Genomic DNA, 22,902 nt, shown 5'->3' on the forward strand with positions numbered 1-22,902 from the left:
CTAGGAAGGAAGTTTTTCTCTCACTTAGTTGGCTTCTCTGGTCATCAACAAAATAAACATTTAGTATCTACCCTATGCCAGGTACCAAGAAAGGTACTGAAAGTTAAAACATGAATAAGAAACCATTTCTGCTGCTGAATGCTCTCCACTCTCAATTCTGCACTTCAGTTCTGAGTATCTGGGGAGTCCTTTTTCAACCCAGGTACCCAATGTGTCAAACAATATTATATGCTTCCTCACCCTGAACCCCACACCCCACCCCCTGACTTCCCTGGAATGCACTTTAATTTTTTCTAATTACATAAGAAATCAAGACTTTAATATGTAACAACATGAATTTTCAAAACCTTATGTAGTATCCTGATTAATTCACTAGCAAAAAGTGGATGGCAACGGGTCCCTTATGACTCAACATGGGAGCCAGACCTTAACTTCTTTTAAAAAACTGTCTCCACAAAAGGTGCATGCCAGGTGCTCCTTTATCCAGACAGCATAAAGGGATGAAGTCAATTCCAGATCTTCAAATCCATGGTGCCATGCTACAGAACAATGGACCCTCTAGCATTTAAAATATCTTTTGTAACTTTAATGATATGATAAAAAATAAATCAGGTCCAGGAAACTCGATCTTTCCACAGAGACCTAAAGAAATTCAGAAATTCATGAAGTGCAGGATGTTGGCACACTGCCAGCATCTCTGAACCTACGTACTGTTCCTTCCCGACAGATGATGTAGAGCGGGATCACTCTTCCCAGCCAATTTACACTACCCAAGTCTCCTAAGGAGGCCTTTGAACAGTGCTCATTATCAATCCACAGGAAAGTGGCGTTCAGGTGCACTGTTGACATGTGCCAATCTAGACCCAGTCCAGTTTTGACTAAATGCAGCGTAAAGAGTCCTTCAAAACAGTGGTTATTTCATAGACCACGCTGCTTAATATCACTGGCACTGAAAAGATGCCTAGGTGAGTGCTCTTAGGGTTGCTTTAAAGAAGGCCTTTGCATTTGTAACAGGTTGTTCAATAGCCCTCTTTCTAACTTGGTTTCAGCAGAAGCCACAAAACAACGGTTGGCACTCTGACATTCCAGAGTGAGAAACCAGACCACCTAAAGAGAGCTGCTGAGAACTGGTTTGGGGTGCTTAGCTGACCACCCACCTCCGTCTGGCTACGAGAGATTGGAGAGGCTGAGGATGAACATGTATGTGGAGAGAAATGCTGATGTGTTCTGAGTCTCACCATGTGGGCTGCTTCCCTATCACTGCGAGTCAAGCAAGAGGGGCTTGAACAGACCACTCAGGAGGCTTGATCTGTGTGTCGTGGAGCTTGGTGGATACAATGGATCAATGCCCGACTTAAACCTGAGGAATCTAAAAGGCAAAAGGCTGGTTGAAGGGGCATATAATTGTGGTTAGTAAGTTACCTACTCTCCCACAGACAGTTGCCAAACGCAGATCAGATGAGGGCCACGCAGGGTAGAACTGGCCCAGGGTTGTGTTAAATCCTTCCAAGAAGGCAGCCTTGAAGGGCAAGGAGGTCTCAGCAGAAAGGGGTTGAAGTTAGACTCTTAGATTATCAGGAGCTGAGGCATATATTTACCAGTTTCGAGGAACCACGGGAGAAAGATCAATTAGGGGTGGTGGTGGTGGTGGTGTAAGAGATCTCTGAAAACCTCCCAAAGCATTCCACGAAGGAAAACATTAGCCCTCTGTCTGGCCAGAGAAATTAATACCAGATTATACCACTGTCAGGTCAAGAAACTTTCCCATCCTGTACCACTGTTCCAAGGTGGTGGGGCGGGGGCATAGGGGGCAAGAAATCACAGTTAGTTAGCTGATGGAAGCACAGGAAAAACAAGCTTGGGAAACAGGAGAGAAACTAATCATGTTCCTATCCTGTTGTAGGCTTACAAATTAGGGCAGACCTGAGCTGGAAAAAGGGAGAAGCTTCAATGGGATACTCAAAGTTTCATTAAAAAAAAAAAAGTCCAAACAAGCCAACGAAACCCACCAGGACTGGACATTTAAATTACAGGCATCACACATACAACATCAGTAATGTGTTCTTAAAAATCAGATGTTCAGCATCAAAATGTTAATTAGGATCCCATTCCACATTATTTCAAATAATAAAAAATCATAATGTATTACACATGAATCACCACCCTCAATTTCCTAAAATGTCATTATTTTCCTATTTTTCTACAATTTCCTAAAATGTGACTTAAATACATTTGTTACATATGTATGTATATACCCACGTAATAGATGGTTGTATTGGGATATAAACCTTTAAAACATTGCTTCCTGATCACCAAGTAATCAATACAGTTGTTAGCAGACAATTGCAGTTTAAGCTGTGATTTCTTTTAGCACCAGTGACAGCCGAGACACCTATCTCTTTTGCCCACTCTCAGCAGTTTTCAAAACCTCTCCATGTGATTCTGACATTTTACAAACTGTATTTAGAACGTAACTTGAGATTCCCTATACAACATCTTGTTTAAAATATCGTATAGTTTGGTGTAAGTACATTTAGAAATGGCTGGAAATGTGTCGAAAGATAATTCTATTCCGTGACGTTTGGATATAAAAAAATCAAGAGGCATTCTACCGAAAAAAAATTTATCAGAAAGACCTGGAATGAAAGAAGCAATGGAAGGGACGTTTTAAGATAATGAGAGTGGCGGGAAAAGTCATGGGACCTGCCCTGGATATTATCCATGAGAGGATGAAGCAGGAACTTTATAGAACAGAGGAAATGGACAGAGTAGAGGGAAAAATAGAGTTGTCTTTTTGACTGTGTCTTGAAAGTCCTGCTTATAAAATGTATGGTTATCCATTGTTTACAGAGGCAGATTAAACATTCTGTAAATCATTATACAACACAGGTACTGCACAATCATAATGAAATATATTTAAAATCCTCATAATCATGATCTTTCAATAATGCCACAGGGAATTAATTACTCTATAGTATAGACAATCTGAAAATCATGATACTTAATATTTATAGATTTGTTGTTTTTTTTTTTTAATGTTTATTTATTTTTGAGACAGAGAGAGACAGAGCGTGAACGGGGGAGGAGCAGAGAGAGGGGGAGACACAGAATCTGAAGCAGGCTCCAGGCTCTGAGCTGTCAGCACAGAGCCCGAAGCAGGGCTCGAACTCACGGATCACGAGTTCCTGACCTAAGCCTAAGTCGGATACTTAATCAATCCAGCTACCCAGGTGCCCCTCAGTTTATTTTAACTTCTTACTCTGGAGTTTGAGAAAATCTGAAATATGTCCAACTTATGTCCAAATATTGGGGCGCTTGGGTGGCTCAGTCAGTTAAGTGTCCGACTCTTGATTTTGTGGTTCGTGAGTTTGAGCCCTGTGTCAGGCTCTGTGCTGACAGTGTGGAGCTTGCTTGGGATTCTCTCTCTCCCTCTCTCTCAAAATAAAGAAATAAACAAACATAAAAAAAATATATCCAACTCCATTCAAAGCTTTAAAAATATTAAAAGTCAAGGACTACTTTAGAAAGGTGATTCCTTTCAGTAATTCCTGACATCTTTCATGATGTTGAATCTTTGAGTCAAGGTAAATGTCTATCTTGGTAGGGGCACCTGTGTCCTTCAGGAGCCTCAAGGTCTTAGCAGGTAACTTATCTCTTTCCTAGAACCCTTTAACTTCTATAAATCTTTCCTTCTGGAAATGGGAATGTCCCTGAGGGAATGATCACATGCTACTAGCCAGAAGTAGCAGAGGACAGCACAAAATTACTTTCCTTTGTACTTCAAGAAGCCAGAGAATATAAAATTATCGATCTTTTGAAAAGGATATACAAAATATCAAATTGGTGAGTTTCAGGCTTGAAAATATTTCCCACAGCAATTCAAGGACCACAAATGGAAAAAAAAAGATGCATATAATTATATGAATTTCTGAATAAGTGCCCCCTACAGGTACTAAGTATGACATAACCTGAGTTTACATTTGGGCAATAAAAGGACTGGGGCATAAACCTCACTTTAACAATATTCTTCATCTAGAATGCTAAAAGTTCATCAGAAACAACCCTTGAGTAAAGCCACTGTAGAACTACTAAAGAAGAGATTTCTAACCTATAAATAACCAGTGTCTAAAAATGTTGGACTTGTGTACAGATTCGAAATAGCATTTGTGGCTTCCACCTCACTTAAAGTACTACTGAGGATGTGGGGGCACAGGACAGGTGTTCAGAAGTGACCCAGGGTGTCTGGGATGGAGGGAGGATGTTCGCAGTGACAGGCAAAGCACCAATGCCAGGCTTCAGAACCAAAGCCAGGGACCAGAGCAGCGACGACTGGCTCTCGACTCACCTTTGCCATTTGAGCTTGAACCCCACTAGCCTTCAGGGCAGACACAGCTTTTTGAGCTGCTGCAGGACTGTCGAAGTCGACAAAACCATAACCTGAAATGCAAAACACACTTTGTTATTAAGCCATTCTTTTGTAATAATGTAAAGAGCAAAAAAAAATGACTCTAGTTGGTTTCCAATGTGGGCAGCAGAAATGAAACCCTGACGTCCTGACAGATGTCTAGCACTGACAGCTGCAAATGCAGCGTCCTTCTCAGGCTGTCTTTCCTTGTCGTCTCTCATGAGCTAGACCAATGTCCCTTCAAAGTAAAAAAGAAAACAAAACAGTTTTCCCTTTTCTCAGGTGTCCTATACTTACTGGAAAAAAAAAAAAAAAAAGACATCTAAGTTAACCAACCAAAGTTAAGAAAAGAAAGGGGAGGGAATCAACTTCAGAGAAATAGCATTTCTAACGATTTGGCGAGAAGGATAGAACAATCCTTTGGAACTTAAGACATGACAGGAACAAAAATGTTTATTCCATAGACTAAACTATATTTTTCAAAGAAATTAAGAATACCCATTAAATACCCCAAATATAAAATAATCTAAATTTTAGTACTTGATTAAAAATATGATTACTTGTTTACTTAAAATATACCTCGTGATCCCCCTTCACTTAAAGGGGGTAAAAAATGCCTCCAGATACCCAAAAGAGCTGTTTCAGCAGTTCATGCTCTAAAACCTAAAACTAAACCTCCCTAAAGAGGCTCTGATTTAAAGCTTATTTACCCATAGCTTTAGAAACATTTTTAACAAGCTGGTCAGCTACTCCTTGGCCACAATGTATCAAAAGCAGAAAAAGGGAGGGGGGTGTCAGGCTAAGGGTAGGGCTGCTACAAAAGAAGCATATGGATGGTACTTACCAGTGAAAACTGGCAACAAGTGATAAAAGAGGAAAACTATACAAAGAACAGGACTTACTCAGTGTAGAGCAATAGCTCCATGCGTTTCACACAATCCAGTGACTATCACTGTACTAAAATAGGCAATCTCTGATTTTTCCCTGTGATCACTCTTAAGTTATTGGCAAAAAGCTAAATTGTATTTAACACACTGTTTAAAAGATCAGGGAAACCAGGCAGAAATACCAACAGAGATTTTATTGGAACTCAAACCTATTACAAAATAAATTTTCAATGAGTAAGAGTATTTTGAAAAAAAAAAAAAAAACAAACAAAAAAAAAACAACACTGTTAGGATGCTGCACAGAAGAAGGGCCAGTCCTATCATTGACGTGTAGATATCGTAAAGATAGTTTAGACCATGAAGTCCTAGTGCCAAAACAGACCAACATACAGATCAACAAGGCCAAATGCAAAGCTTGGAAAAGGTTCAAAGGTCAGTGTGCACTCTTAGTAACAAAAATACTGTCTGGTAACAAAACAAGTTGTAATGAAACAGAGTAAGCCATCAATTATAGAAATAGATGTTTCAGTAGAGATTAGATTAGTTAAAGCTGAAATAAGAAGCAGCTTCCTTCTATTACTTGGAATTGGACGGAAATAAAGCCTAGTTTGATTTAGACAGTGGAGAAATAGCCAGGTTGTAAAGAAAAAGAAGAGTTAGCTCAGGTAAAAGCAGAGAATGCTACTCAATTACCACATCAGAAATTAGGTTAAACATATTCCGAGTGTTATGTAGAAACCTGTAGTTAACGCTAATACGCATCCCTCCGTGGGCACACACAGGCACACACTCTCTTGCCCTTGTACGTATTTTATTACCAAATACAACTTGAGCAGGCCATAAATGAATACCCAACTACAATGAAATGATGTAACTCCTACTCATGGATATTTAAGCGTGTCCTCCGCACAATTCTGCTGTTGCCAATAAATCACAAGAGACAGAGGATCTCAATTTTGATGTAACTGTGGTTGAATTTATTACCAGTCAAGTACTATTAGTATCATTTTATCTGTTATTTTCTTATTAGGAAAAAAATCCATAATGGTTGCATGCTAGTTGTTTACATCCTTTTCTAACCACATAGCTGTTTCATAAATATTTGCTTTAAAACAAACGTTAACGGATAGGCATGCAACCACGTGCCCTTTTCCATTTTCTCTATTGTATCACTTTCTAGTAAAATATGAGAGTATGCAAATTTGAACTACAGGTTCTATGGGTTTCATTATAAATATATGTATAAAGATGTTTCTGAAGGTGGGATTCACTAAGTAACACAACACCCTCACACTGGGTCCCCAGGAGGGGTCTCAGCTCTCAGGACCAGGCATGTCCTGCTTCCTGGATTTTCCTCCACACTGTAGTGACTGATGCATGAGAATAGCTATGTTTTCTGTTTTTGCTTTGTCTATTAGGAAACATAGGCAGGCCATTTCTGTAGGAACCTGAGGTTTCCTGCTCTTACCCTTAGTTTCTCACTGGTCACCCATTTTTATTTTGCGTGCATGTGTTCTAGGCCTGTATGTAATTCTGTAAGCATTAGTAATTAATCAGTGTCATCATCAATACTTTGTAAGTTGTTTCTTTTTCTTTTTTCTTTTGGTCCTGAATTGCCATATATACCAGCGTTGGCAAGTTTTTAAATACCTTTAGTTGGCTAAAAACGGACAAAAATTGAAATGCAGGAGAGCAACTGATTCGTGAATTTTCACATTTAATAACTAAGGTACATGTTATTCAGAGCAATGTTTCTCCCTTCAGTGTAATTTTCTTTCTTGGATAGTGTCTATAAAATCTGCTTTGTGACCAAAAAAAATGTTCTGTGACCTCTAAGGTCTCTTAATTTCTAGGCGTAAAATTCTTTGATACAGTCAACCTCAAAAAATTAGTATATAACACAGGAACTTTCCATTTATGTGAATATAATCTCTTAGCATTACCTATTTATCCATCTATCCATCCACTCACCTACCTACCTTCTCAAGTTATCAGTGGCTAACATGTTATTTGTCTTTACCATGAGGTATGTTGTGTTATTTCTTCTCATCTGTCCTAAAATTACTTTTTTTTTTCAGGAGCTCTCTCATTCTCACTTCCAGGATTTTATAAACCCATTTTGCTTCCTTGGTCCCCTCACTCCCTATCCACCCCTCACATATGCTGACATCTATCTATTCCTGAGAATCTGTGTGAAACAAAGAGCCCTAAAAGATTCCTGTCATTGCCCGCACACAAAGCAGTATCTCCTTCGATTCACTTCAAGAGAAGGTCTCTAAGAGATGTGGCATATAGAAAATCAGTTCCGAATTATTCCTTCTCTTATTCTAAAAGCACCACAACTCTCTCCACTTACCTTTGAACACTTTCCAACTGTTAAGGCTTTGTATTATGAAAATAGTTTACATTTAGCAGGAGTATTTTTTATTTATACCTTTTCTATACCATGTTGAGCATTTTATGGATTTTGGTTTCTAGGGAATAAGTTCTCATTGGAGAAGAGTGCATAATACGTAGGAATTTTCAGTGCAGGGGCGTAGTGAGGAATTCACCCTTACTTAACTGGGGCAGCTTTGCTAATTTTAAACACACTGATCTGCCATGGAAGATTCTTTTTGGGGGGGTGGGGATGGGAGGAAAGATAGGGTAAAGCCATAAAAGCACTGGTCTACTGCGATTTCTCTCTCAGTTTGAAACAAATGTTTGAGATCAGCTTCCTGTTTTATGCCTGCAAAAACCCATTTTGCTTTATACAACTAAAAGATTTTTTTTTCTGTGTCCTGTTTTCCCAAATCATTTACAAATATGTGAAGTGACGCTAACCTTGGCAACTGAATGTAAACAGTTCAGTCTACAATTTGACTCCCTCTAGTTTAATTCATTTAAAATATTTATTGAGTACCTCTCTACATAAAGCAATGCTTTATTCCCTGTCCCCAGGCAAAACTGTCTTAATGTGCTATGTTGCTTCAACAGGAGCTTAGATATTGGCCACAATGGCTTCTTTAAATTTAGGAGCTTTGAAGAAGAGTCAAATACAATGAACCACTTCACGTCTAGATTAAAGGAAATGGCTGGCTTCTAAGGCGAGGCCTTACCATAGGGTTCATTTACATTCTTTGCCTTTCTCAGACGGTGCTAAACCACAGCCATCACCACTACTTGAAAAAGTAGGGTCTAATTAATGAGGAGATTTGCCTTCTCTGCCTATTCCTGTCAACCTTATTTCAATTCATGGGGTCAGTAGTTCGACTCAAAGTCAGCTGACTCCATTCTTCCCCTTTCCTAGAAATCACATGCCCATTGTTAAGATGCTGGATCATTAAAAGTCAGAACCGGAGAGCATCAGCACTGCCTACTGTAGACGCCTCCTCTTCCAGCTCATGGAGCTGGATGAGCTCATCCTAATTACATGGAAAACTGAAGGTCAGTGCATCAAATTAATGCAGCAGCATATTTCAAAGGGGGATATGACCTCCCCTCCCTATTACAATTTGGTCAGTGAAAATGGTTCTCTCCTCCCCGCTGCCAATATTGTCAACAGGCATTCAGCACAGAACAATTGGGAGTATTGAAACATGTAATTAAGTACTGCTTAAAACTACTCTATTCTAATTAATAGAGCCAATTTGCACAATATGTAATCTTTTCAGTTCTTTAGTGCAGTCCAATGGTCTTCAGTAAGCAGCTCTAATCTCCTTGGGCTCAGGAAAGAAAAGCTATTTTCTAACTTTACTTCCCTTTTAAAAGTAGCGGCTAAATGCCAACCAGTATCCTGCACATTAGCTCCACTGGTGTCCGATCTGCGATTCTGGCAAACTGCTAACTGCTTAGGGTTTCCAGCCAAAACTCGGCCAGGGACAAATGTAAAGGCATATGCTGACATTGTGCAAGACGGGAACTGGGTGACACATAAGACTTGCTTTTTAATAGAATAGAGGTAGTTTTGAAACCAAAGATCAGGTTTAAAATTCCATCATTTTCCTAAAGCTAGGATTTAATAGATTATCATCCAAGGGAAGATACCTTTGCATTTGTTCGTTGTCTTATCCAAAATTGCCTTCGTGGAGACTATTTTCCCATATCTAAAAGATAAACAGGAAAAAAAAAAAAAGGAGAAGTTAAAATCAAGGAACACTTGTTAACATCTAAGTCCAGAGAACACACATACTTTTCAAACATCTGCAAACTTTAAGATACAAAATGTTCTATACTTAGAGGACAGAAAATGAGACTTCTAAACTCTAAACTAAAAAGGGGAATGACTAGGTCTGCTATTTGAATCTTTGGATTACAGTTGGATGTTGAACTTTGAGGAATCAGAGGTACTTACCTGACAACCTTGAGACAAAAAAAAAAAAAAAAAAAAGAAAAGAAAAAGGAACATGAGCTCTGTAAAAAGTTTCTTCTAGTAACACTATGTGAATACAAAGCCAAATGTAAGGCTACAAAATTACTGAAGTACTATGATCCACAAAGACTTTATAAACTGACATGAGGGGAAAGCTGCCTGTATTATATTGATTCATTTTGGTTTTGTAGACAGCACTGCATGGCTCTACATCGTCACGTGCACGCATGTCCTTGTTTAACATGCCTGATGGTGTATTTAGTGCAGGTCTTTTTTTACCTAAGACTTTGATAGCTGTTTATATCTATATAAACAAATCTATAAAAATATATAACACATTCATTAATATCTCTTTTAACTGAGCAGTAACAGCTATATAGTATACACGCTAATGTGTGTGTACATGCATGTGTGTATAAGAAATGAACACTAATGAGGGTTTGTATAAATGTGTTCAAATTCCTTAATGTACAGTAGACACTGGGGGAAGAAGGGAAAAAGTCCAGAATGCACTGCTACTGAAGATGAAATGGCAGCATGGCTTAAATATATGTACTGATCCTATATCCTTTATAGTGACTAGACCATAATGTAAGGTGCTGCCATCTATCTATGTCTGTCTTCAAAACCCTAAGGAAAAAAAAAAAAAAAAAAACGCTTTGAAAAATAATTCTTAAAAATGATTGGGACTCAGATATGCACATAACTTACTTCATGATCTGAAACCTGTGTCCTCATTTATACATGGTCAATTTTCAGATTTTACTTTCCTATGTTTTACTTTTAAAATTTCACGTTTTCTCATGATCTTGAGGGCTAAAAAGTCTTAAAAGCTTAGGAAATGAAGCATCTGTGCAGCACTTTAAACCATTCTGAACACTGTAGGTTTCTAGTTTATGCATTGAACAAGCTGAAATGTTTTTATCAAGAAGAAACAAATGGCTTGAGCCACCTCTTTCCCTCAGTTAATTTTTACTCTGTGTAATCATGTAATCAAATGATTACTAACTAGGCATGAAAGTAAAGATAATTTAAGGTTCAAAAGACAATTACATCCAAGAGGCATAATGCTGCACAAACACCTTCAATTCCCTGTAGAGACTCTGAGTATTTATAACAACATTAACACAGGTCACTATGCTTACCAGGAAAAAAAAAAAGTAATAATTAAAAAGAATCTGCTAATCAGAAAAAATAGGTGATTTTAGCAACCGTTTCTCTACGTAGGTTATTTACATGCTTGATATTTACCGGTGCTCTCTCCTTTTGCTCAAGTTTTGGGTGAAAAGATTTTTAGACTGCATTCCTGTCTCATACCATTCCAAAAGTACGGAAGAAGAAAGTTAGTACAGCTCCAATTTGGGATTAAGCGGATTGAGAGTCACAGAGATTAAGAGACTTTGCTTGAGGTCACAGAGTTCAGGGTCTTTTGTAAACCACACAGAAGAAAGGAAATTTAGGGAAGGTCAGGGGCTGGCCTTCTACCCTTCTGGTCCTGCCCTCCACACTAATGATGGGAAGGAAAGAGAGGAGTGGGAAGTAGGAAAAAAGAAAAGGCTCCCGGTAGCCCTGGAACTCAATCCATGCCACACTCTCTTCGGGCTTCTGTTCTCTCTGGTCTCTTTGCTACTTTGAGGTCACTCCTCACTTCCACATCTATGAAACCCACACCTCTTCTGCTCTGAATTGACTCCCCAGATCTTGTTCTACTTCTCTGGGCACTCTTTCCATTCTTCTTTGCCCATTCAGCCTCTTCTTCTCCCTCCTTAACCAAGTACTCTCATCTCAACCCTTCCTTTGCCTAGGAAATCCATCCAGTGCTATGGGGTTGTTTAACGCATCTTCTCTGATGGTGCCTGTCTCCTTTTGGAGTTGTTTGTTGTTGTTTTATCCACCCCCCACCCCGACTTTAGTTTTTGTCTCCTCCGCTTTCAACTTAAATATCTTAGTATGTTATTAATTAAGATACTTTAATATCTCATTCAATGTCACCTAATGCCCGATATTTTCTAAATCCCATCCCCAAAGAACCACAAACACATCTTCCCTGTCTTTTTCATTCAATAGCACTATCTCACTCCCAATCTCCCCTCAAGCTCGAGATCTTACAGACACCATCAACTCAGGCATTCCTGAATCCAGGCAGTCAGTAACTCTTCTGACTTGTCTCTGATGTGTTTCTAATATTCATCCTTTCCCTTCACTGTGTCTAGACCCAAGCAAAAAACACATAATAGCTCTTGCCTTGCCTCCAGCATCTGGTGCTTCCAACCCTGTCTGCTTTTATTTACCTTATACATCACTTTAAACATGTCTCTCCCATCCATCCCACCATTATCCCATTCTACCCATGCTTCAACTTGAAGAACCTGTTCAAACATTTTCTCTTCCATGAACCCATCCCTAATCTCCTCATCCAAATCCGTTGTGATTTTGTAAGAAACCAGAAAAGGGATTACATGTACTCAATTCCTACTTATGTTCTAGGCACTGTGCCAGGGACTTTGTATGCATGATCTTATTTAATTAACTTTGCAACAATCTTAGGAGGTAGGTGCTATTATTCCCATTTTTGCAAATGGGAAAACGAAAGCTCCTGTAAATTTTAAGCCTAAGATCTCACCTAAAACCCCAAAGCTTAAATGAATTGTGTTTCATTTTTCACTGCAACTTACTCATGAAATAATTTTGAGAAACAAGTTTCCTTTATACACTGAGGGTATGAAAGGAGAGGAACCAAGCAGAAGCCCTCTTTGTATTTTATTTTACCTGCAAAGACCTCTTCTTATCAAGTGGGAATAGACTTACTTTTCAAGCCAAAGCAGAGCTTCTGTTTGTGTTAAACACAAGAAATAAACATGTGGTTCCTGGCTGAAAGAGGGATGGGAGGGGGGGGTGTGGGAGAAGAGATATTTCTAAAATGTATCAGTTTTGCTTTCTACTGCGGTCTTTACCATGATTTGTGGGTTAAGCCTGAAAGACTGTGACTCTCAGGCAGAAAACAGTTTCCACTCAGTCTGTGGTGCTAGTATTCCATATCGTCTCCTGGCACTGCAGTGGATCCGTGGACTGCCCGTATGGAGTTACCTGAGGGGTGCAGCAGGGTTTACCTCTCATAAGCTGTCTTCTTTTGGGGGCTATCCACTCACCTACACTTCCCACAGTGTCAGAGGTACCTCATCAAAATCACCAGGCTGGAACATGTCACACTTGCCATCACTCAGGCCCTGGCTAAGGTAGCTTCTTAGCGGATGATGAAGTCAGCATGTTGTGGGGAGGGAGTACGGGACAAGTAGTTCTGATGACAGGTGAAAGGATCTAGAACATGGGGATGAACTGTCTATCAAATGGCACCTCAAGAAACAGGAAAAAGTACAGCAGGGCTTCAGAGCAGTCACCATTTCCCACTACTGGTTCTATCTGCAGTAAGATTTACTAACGTGGGGCCAGGGATGGGGGTGTTATAGATGATTAACATTTCGTCTCATTCTATTGTTGATCATCAGGGCCCAGGTGTAAAAATTCTTAAAGCAACTATTCACCTACCCTTGTTCCAACATGCATTTTGTTTAAAAAAATCATGAATTGGGGCGCCTGGGTGGCTCAGTTGTTTGTGTGCAACTGGTGATTTTGGCTCAGGTCATGATCTCACGGTTTGTGAGTTTGAGCCCCACTTTAGCCTCTGCGCTGACAGCACGGAGCCTGCTTGGGATTCTTTTCTTCGCCTCTTTCTGCCCCTTCCCCACTTCCCACTGCAAGTCTGCATGCACTTGCTCCCTCTCAGTAAATAAACTTAAAAAAAAAAACAAACTCATTAATTAACAGGGACATGTTGGGAAAAACAGGCCTCTTGACTGGCAGAATTCATATTCTGACAACACCAAGGAGAAGAGAGCAAAGCATAGACTTTTATGGGAAAAATGTGAATATGAAGATTCTTTGGGTTTTCACCCGATTCAAAGTAACAAGGCTCAGACCACAGCTCTGGTACCCAAAATATAATATTCTTTGCTAAGAGTAGATAATCCACTCCAGAGGAAGCAAAAGGATAAAGAGTAATTAGGAGATGTGACTACAGAATCATTAGAATTTCAAAGGGAGAGGATAACAAGTAAAGACTCACATTTCAACCTATTGGCCCAAGTGAACTTGGCTGATAAAACCTTCTGCTGATAATCTACCAACATTTCTTGTGCTTCTATCACAGCTTTAGACATTTCTCCCCCATTTCCTTTTAAATTTCTTTCATCTCAGTAAGTTTCAGTCTGTACTTAGTAAATAAAACTTCATTTTCTCCTCTGCCCCCGTCAGTCACTCCTAAGCTCGAACTTCTTATTAATTTACCTTAATTACAACAGAAATGCATACATGTAATTAGAAGACACAGAAAAGTAGGTTGAAATGTTAGTATCACCAGAAGTCCTGGGTAGGAATGTTAAAGCACATTAGTGCCTATCTTTAGACTTTGTCCAACGTGCAGGCACATATGGAACACACACGTGTGCAACCTGTGTACACACACACACACGTGTGTGTGTGCATAAACTCCTGTACTAGGGAACTCATGGCTTTTATCACATTCCAAGTTACAAGCCCAGGCTCTGGAAAGTGGAGTCCAAACCACCCACCACCAACAGATGGCGACAGTGGTTGATAAGTTATTTTAACATTGGTCATTCCAGTTGTAAATTTATTTAAGATACCACAGGGTTATGTGCAGTGTCTGTTTTGAAATATTTTAGGATCATTATTAAACCTGAAAAAGCAATGAGTATGTGGAAAACAGGAAGAAAAAGTATACACTTATAATGTGAACAAAAAATGTATTTTAAGTTTGACGAAAGTGGGATACTGCTCATGTATAGAAGATGATTGGTTTTTGTTTATTTTTTAAATTTTTAAAAGTTTTAAGATAGAGACAGAAAGAGAGAGCATGCGAGTGAGCAGGGAGAGGGGCAAAGGGAGAGAGAGGATACCAAGCAGGCTCCGCGCTACCAGTGCAGAGCCTGACGTGGGGCTCGATCTCTTGATCTCAGGATCATAACTTGAGCTGAAATCAAGAGTTGGATGCTGACCCAACTGAGCCACCCAGGCTCCCCATGGTTTTTGTTTGTTTTAATAGCTGAACTGCCAGTGAAGGACAGATTGAGTATGCATCCTGTGAGATTCTGTACCTGTGCAAAGGACAATAATCAGCAAGGAGGAGGGACAGGGAACTGAAATGACGTATGAGTATACGACTATCAGTTCAACATCAATACTGGACAATATGATCTAATGAGTTAATTCAGGAGACTAATAAAAGCAACAGCTTACATTTATCCAGCTTTTATTTTATGCCAGGCACTACTCTAAGTGTTTTAAGTCATTTTAATCTTAACAACCACCTTTGGAGTAGGTGAGGGCTTTTTCCCACTTTGTAGATGTGAAACTAGAGAGCAGAGCACGGGGCCTAGTAAAGGTAGCACAGCCAGGAAGTGGCAAAGATGGAAGACAGGAAGTTTGCTCTGGACAGCCATGCTGACAGATGCAGAAACTGGTTACCAACCATGGGCTGTTCCATAAGGTTCAAAGCAATTCCCGTCTTGAGTCTGCATGGCTCTAAATGAGTGAGGGGATGAGGGCAGACTCTAACTGCAAAGGTTTCCAGGACAGATGCTGATAACATTCAGAAGGGAGTTACTGCACTTTCTGAGATAAAACAGACAACACTGTTCTGCTTGGAATAAAATGCCCAATAGAGCATATGTATTAGTGGAAAGGAGGCATGACTGGCTTTAAAGCTTAAAAGGAATAATTCATGTATTTACTGGGTAATAATGGATTTGGGACTATAAGCCGTAACTCTTGTCATTTTGGACTTTTGGGGGAGAAGAAAAACAATGCACACACAAACACACCCACACAGAGATCATACTGTATATGCTGTTTTCTACCTTGCTCTTTTCGCTGCTTTACTTTTTCAGTGGCCTCCCAGGAAAAGAGAATTTCCTAAAATTTGTTTTAGCTCTTCTAACAATGGGTTGAAAAGAGGAAGGAAAAAAAGTATTAGATAACACTCATTTTGCTAATAGAAAAGTTTGTTGGAGAATGAAATAAAAAAGTAGGAGTTTTCCAGTGAGGATTCAGAATAACATGGATAACAAAGCCATGGATATATGATATATATATACGTATATGTATGTAACATGCATAACATATATATATATATATATATATATATATCCATGGATATGTTATCCATGTTATTCTGAATCCTCACTATAACTTGGTATAGGAAGTGGTAAGCATTTGAAGATGTGACATTTTACATTTTAAAATTAGGCAACCAATATCAAGCAAATTTTATAAGACTTTACCTTTTTAGCACTGAAGATTTTATTTTAAAGTTTATTTATTTATTTTTGAGAGAGAGTGCAAGGGGTGGGGAGTGGGGGGAGCAAACAGAGAGAGAGGGAGAATCCCAAGCAGGCTCTGCACTGTCAGTGAGGAGCCCAAAGCAAGGCTTGAACTCACAAACTGTGAGATCATGACCTGAACTGAAATCAAGAGTCAGATGCTCAACCGACTGAGCCACCCAGATGCCCCAGCACTGAAGATTTTAAATGTTTCTGCAAGACTCTTCTAAGATCTAAAAATAAGAAAGGTATAGAAAGTTATTCTACTTTTCATTTCAGTTGTTTTGCCTTAACGGTCCCTGTTACTTGGGTGTAACAAAGGCTGGGTGTGCCTTTGTGGATAAATGATTTCTGGCACATGGGACAGAACAGAAATCTCCCCATCTTATGCAGCTGAAATTGGAGCCAGAGTTTGAAGGAGGTAAAATGCTTGGCAAGGGAAAGCTGCTACAGCCCTAAAGGTCAGGAACAAACCTGGTGCTGAAGGTGAACGGAACACAGGAAAGACAAGAACAGTCAAGAAAGGGATCAGACCAAGAAACCAACCCACACAGCATGTCTTTGGCATGCCCTTCACCATATAAGGCCTATGAAGAATATACACAATGCCATCCTTGTCATCAAAGGGGGGACACTCTGTTGGGGGAATGTTAGGGAATCTTTAATATTAAAAAAGAACTAAGAGAACTTGAGGTGTTGTCTGATGAATGCTAAATCAAGGAGGCATAAAACATAGGATAAAGGTCAAGTTCATGAAGAAAGACTTTGGGGAAAGCAGAAATTCAATAAACAGAAGAACCTGTCTAATGCAACCCGTGTTGGAGGAGCAAGGGACGCTAAGTGTGCAAAGGTCCTAGAGGGCCTGGAGTTCCAGGAAAAGCAGTCAAGGAACAGGACAAGGCTGGAGGTGTTGCAACTGCACAGTGATATGACGAAAGCAAGAGTTTAGTAAGATTAATGAAAATCTTATGGCTAGGATCAGCAGAGAGATGCCACATTTTATTATTTTTGTTTTTGTTCTTGGTACTCAAGCAATAACACTCACGTTCAAGAAATTAAAATGGAGGGATCAGAGCAGCTAGGATATGACTGGAAAGGTTCCAAAGGACAGAAAAGTTTTAAGACAGAGGACTTTTGTGAACTAGCCTTAAATGCTTAACTTGACAGCTGAGAAAAATAATCCATGGTGTCTGTGCTATGGAAAGCCGGTGGCTTGTTTCTGTGAATACAGAGAAGAGGGAGAAAAGGAGCCACTGCAGCTCACTTTTCCACACTGTCCTGGAAAGGACAAGGGGTTCCAGTCCCTGTCCCAGACCTAGAGCTTGAGGAGACATGATCTGGCAGAAGCTCTGACTGTCCTTGGGCAGTCTATCCCTCCTCTACACTGGTTCTGTCATGGCACAGGCGCTGGTGGAGAATAAATTACAGAAGCTCTGGAACAAAGCGTCACATTTTTCAAGAGAAAATATATACACCTGCGGATCTGATTTTTCGTAACACTAACATGTTAACATAAACATGCCCTTCAGGAATACAAATAAAATTCGCTATTTGTACCCAGTTTTTGAGGTTTATAACCTCTTCTGACTAAATTTAGAGCCATGCCTGCTCATCTGCCTTTTCAACATTCCTGGGTGGCACAGCTCATCTACTATAATTGCTACACAAAAGTAACCAGTTCAGTCTGTTTATTGCATATATGGCTTGAACTAAATAAGTCATAGAGAATGGACATTAAAACTACCTCATTAGAAATGGCTAAGATGCATTTTTGCCATATTCTATGAAAAAATTACACTTCTAAATAAAAGGCACACTATAAAGCATTTGATTTATTACACGGATTTGCTATTGTAGTTTAATATCAAATCTGTTATGATCTGCAATCAAGGTAAAGTAGCTTTAGACTATTTTATGGTCTTTTAAGAGCACACAGCATGCAAAGTGTCATTTACATTATCTTATGACAGAATTTTTGCCACAAGTCACTGTACTACAACACTTAGGGATGCAGTCACAGACCTACGTTAGCGCTCCCAATACTAATATGTCAGAGGAAAATAATACTCCCTGAAAACGGAAACCAGAATTTTACATGTAAAATAGAGATTATCTATCAGTCTGAAACACTGATTAGTGTCTAACTTTTAAAACAAAGACAGCTTGGTTGTAGAAAATGGTCTTTTATTTCTGAACTGAATTTATGCACTGACAATGACAGAGCATTTTAAAAACTCTCTTCCTCTCCCATCAAAACCCGGAATGTATTTTCTTTGCTTTGACAATGTCACCTTCATGTTGACTTCACATTACTGTATCGTAACGAAGACAGTATTATACTAGAAAGTAGACAGATTTGCAGCCAGACAGGTCTATGCTCAAGGGATCCTTTGGTCAATGACCAGCTCGGGGACTCTGGTGTAGCAGTTGTCTGGCCTCAGTAATCCTACCCATAAAGCAGAATGGTAACATCTAACCTCACAGGACCACTGCTAAGGGGCTGGCACAGTGCTTGACACAGAATACATACTCAATAACTAATAAATGTTTTTCTCTTCTCCCAACACACTCCAAATAATGGCACTTCTAATTCTTACCACTTGATAGCACTAAGCTAGACTACCTCCTTACCTTAATTTCGACATGATCCTGGGTTTGCAAATGTTGAGAAAATGTAGACCTACCACTTTTTATCGTGACTTTTCAGTACAGTCATTTGCATAATGTAGCCACTCAATATATACTGGTTGAATATGTGAAACATAAACATGTAATATGAATTTTTTTCCCCTGAAAGTGTTTGGTGTAGGGAACCGAAAGAGGTTGGCAGTAGTAGGGAGAAGGGAAATATTACATTTTGCCTTGGAAAATGAACACTGCCTTGTATTTTATTCCAATTTAGCTTATAAGAACACCAAGGAGGGAAGCGAGGTAATTTAACAGTTTAACACGAAGTAAAAATTAGTACCAAGAAGAGAACTGTAAAATGTTAGCAGGGGGAAAGACCCAAAAAACTAACAGAATTTTTGTTCCTAGATTGTTTTTCATGTATCTCTAAATTTGTTGCTCTTATAAAGAGAAATCAAAACTAGAAATCTTTCGGACACACACACACACACAGTACCAAAGAACTATGTCAGAATCTGCAGAAACTGAATGCATTAAACTGCAACACTGAAAAACATATTGATGTTTTCATTAATTCAAACTGCTTCATTCAAAACAAGAAAAGCGTGACAGAGACTAAAAGTAAACAATGCTCTCTGAAGCAAAACAGAGAGTTATCTGAAACTATTAAAACAGAGTGTGCAAATTACCTAGAAATTTCTTTTGATTCTGATACAAGCAAAAGAGGCGAGAGTCAAATTGGACATTTCCTAGACCAAACACTAGTGTTGGCTTTGATCCAAAACACAGCACCAGCGTATTGATTTTCAAATGCAGTAGGTCCATCCTTTTCTAAAGTAAGATGTCTTGACTGCCCCAGGACCTTGAAAAGCCAGTCTGGAGAACAGACTGAAAAGGGAAATGATATCTCTTCTACTCATTTTTAGCTCTAAGAAATCTGGGGACACAGTATAAATGCATCACTGGTATATACACTTGGACAGTATAAGCAAGAGAATGCTAATGTAATCTGCCAGCACAGTTGATGTTCCTAAACTCAGATATTTCATTCAAGGGGCACTTGTGACCATGGTCACGGCTCTGAGTGGATCTGATGGAAAAGGAATGTTGGTTTCTCCCACGTGGGTTTCCTACTGGTTTGCCTCTGAGCAAACCGTCCTTAGACACTGTAGCTGAAGATAAGCAGTCATTCCAGAGCCAGAGCAGTGTGGTTCTGAAAGTTTATAGTCTTAACATTTAAGAAAATCAGAGGGGAATCATCTGTATGTAAAAGAATGGAACTAAGGAGAACCAAATGCTGTAAATTACTTCAGAATCAGTTTCACGAAATTACCATATCCCAAATGAAAGGGCTATACCTCACTCTCAAGATGGCTGAATTCACTGCATTTTCCAGAAGATGTTCTCATTCTCCTTTGCGAGTAAGGGGGCTGTGAATGAAGGCTAGGACTGTTTACATGACTTTGTAATAATTTTCCCATCTTGGTTGTTTTGAGAAATCTTGCACAATAAGAGAGGTAATAATGGAAAGTGAAAATGCCATTCAGATTCTCTATAATAACAAAAAACTAGATTCAAGAAATGAAGGCTAATACTGATCTGAAGCAAAATTCCAGAGTGGATTGGTAAACAGAAGGTTAGAGAGACTTGTGAAAAGAACAAATACAAGTGAAGTCCTGAAGAGCAAACCATACACATTCAAGTTTTGTTCTTTCTGTTTTGGGGGGGGGGGTGCTAAGGAAGAAAGAGCTGCTTGGGAATGCCACACAGCATATTTTTATTTGAGCTAAATAAAAATCATTATTTGCTCATGGAACTAGATGAGGACACCTGGGAAGAGAAGTTTGGTCTGGATGAGTGGGTATGTAAAGGGTTAAACAGGTGTCTGGGCTGAACTCTGTTGGTCAGTGATCGCAGCATGGAGGGAAGGCTCTAGTGCTGTGCCACACGGCTCTGTTCCTGGCAGCACTTTCTCAACACGTAAGCAACTACATAAATCAGGTAACTAATAGCATGCTAATTACATATATACATGTTCCAAAGCTGGCAGGGGAGGATGGTGGATGTAAGCTGTCAAAATTAATACTTTGAAACTGTTTCAACAGGCTAGAATAAATCCTTGGCCAAAGCCAACACTATAATATTTAACAGAGAAAAGTTAAGTCATTTGTATATGACTTATTCTGGGGGCGGGGGTGGGGGGAATCAACTGTATAAATTTAGGTAATGCTTCAACATATTCACGTGAAAATACATGATTTTTTGATTAGGAACAAACAAGTTCAAGTTCTCTGAATAAAACAGACTTACGTTGCACTAAGAAAAATACATCATAATGATCATAATGATAAATTATGCTTTTGGGTCTCTTTGCTCACCAATCCCCAAAATCCACCATTATGGGTTAAATTGTGTGCCCCATAAGACGTCTTAGGCTCCAGTACCTATGAATGTGATCTTACTTGGAAATAGGGCCTCTGCAGATATAATCAAGTTAAGAGGAGGTCATTATTAGGGCAGGCCCTCATCCAATGTGACAGGTGTCCTTATAAGAGGGAAATTTGGATACAGAGACACAGAGAGATGCTGTATGATGACAGGTGGGGAACCGAGCTACAAGCCAGGAATACTAAGGATTGGTGGCAAGCCACTGGAAGCTAGGATGAGGCAAGGAGGGGTTCTCCCCTATAGGATTCGGAGGCAACACAGCTCTGCTGACACCTTAATTTTGGACTTCTGGCCTCTAGAACTGTGAAACAATAGTTTTGTTCTTATAAAGCCACCCAGTTAGTGGTACTTTGTAAGAGCAGCCCAAGCAAACTCCTAAAACTCAAGCTTGCCTATCGCTATACACGTTGCTGTGCCTGCCCTGCTTGGTCTTAATTTCCTGACCTTTAAGCTATTACTTCGTTCGGGGAACTTTAGTGTCATTCTGCAAGACTCAGTTTCATGGTGTTCTCGGGCAGCAAGGCTTTCTGACCGCCCCTCTCCGCTCCCCATGAAGTGGAGTGCTGTCTGCACTACGTCCATGGCAGCGTGTCCTCAGTGCATCTTGTGTGGCAGTCAGCAAGCTGCCGCACGGCCGGCGTGTCTGCGTCCTCGTTAGATGGGTACCTTTCAACTGCTTTCCTTTGTGTATCAGGCTCCAGAATAGTCAGCAGTCAAAATTCAGAAGAAAGGAGTGGAGGAATAAAAGAACGAGGAACAAGAGCCTGCTTTCTACATCGAACGTATTTGTTCTAAACCTCTCCTCTTCCCCAGTCTGGGCGCTTTTCGGAAGAGAATGAGCACAATAGACAAGTCCAGAAATCACAGCCTCTGAGGCAGGCACAGCTGAGAGCCTTACAGATGCTTGCCTGGAAAGGGAGACTATATATATATAAAGGCCTTTCTAAACACGACGTAGAGAGTTGCCACCACTAGCAGTGGTGAAGCAGAGAAGGATCTCACAAAAACTGACCTAGGAAGAGAGGATCACCAGCACTCAACAGAAAAATAAGTGCAGTGAATTCTTCCAAAAGTTAAATTTATTCTAAGATTAGTTTTAAAATGGCCTTTCTTTTTAGGAAGTAGTGGTGAAGAGTGGTGGTTATTTCAGTTTGTGTCCTTTTTGACAAAATATAATCTTAACTCTGTACCGATTCTCTAACCTTAATTACTTTTGTTTAGTATACTGGCCCTTAAAATCCAAAACCTGGGGCACCTGGGTAGCTCAGTCAGTTAAGCATCTGATTCTTGATTTTGGCTCAGGTCATAAGCTCAAGATCCGTAGACTGAGCCCCGTATTGGGCTCTGTGCTGACAGCGTAGAGCTTACTTGGAATTCTCTCTCTCCCTGTCTCTGCCCCTCCCCTGCTCTCTCTCTCTCTCTCTCTCTCTCTCCATATAAAAACATAAACATTTTTTTTTAAAAATTCAAAAACCTGGGGAACCACTAAAACATGCTGGGTTGGTGAGCAGGAGGTTGGTATCTCTGCTTTGAAAAAGGGACCCATCTGGATGACTAAGAAAATTAATGTCAATAAGAATAATGGTTATGTGGACAGAATCACTGGGTAAAAGAATAATGGCAAAAACATCTTTTAAAAAACCCACAGTTCACAGCATTCCACTCATTTTAATTTTAAGTTATAAACTGGGACAAAAACAGCCCAATAAAACTCTGTAAAATTATACAGGAATTTACCATGCCCCCAATAAAGATATACCTGTGGGAAAAAATGAGACAATGGGG

The 22,902-nt window shown here is 39.6% G+C and overlaps 1 protein-coding gene across 8 annotated transcripts in view; it reads right to left on the reverse strand.

The window, feature by feature from the left end:
* RBMS1 (RNA binding motif single stranded interacting protein 1) overlaps positions 1–22,902 on the reverse strand; it is a 219,757-nt gene that overhangs the window by 34,760 nt on the left and 162,095 nt on the right. For all 8 annotated transcript variants that reach the window (XM_030326110.2, XM_032594423.1, XM_030326104.2 and 5 more), the window contains exons 3-4: positions 9,319–9,377; positions 4,346–4,437 (exon numbers count right to left, since the gene is read on the reverse strand). In XM_030326110.2, coding sequence (XP_030181970.1) covers positions 4,346–4,437; positions 9,319–9,377 — 151 coding nt within the window. The remainder of the gene's footprint in view (positions 1–4,345; positions 4,438–9,318; positions 9,378–22,902) is intronic.

The sequence above is a fragment of the Lynx canadensis genome, chromosome C1 (genome assembly GCF_007474595.2).
Source record: "Lynx canadensis isolate LIC74 chromosome C1, mLynCan4.pri.v2, whole genome shotgun sequence".
Classification (NCBI taxonomy): domain Eukaryota; kingdom Metazoa; phylum Chordata; class Mammalia; order Carnivora; family Felidae; genus Lynx; species Lynx canadensis.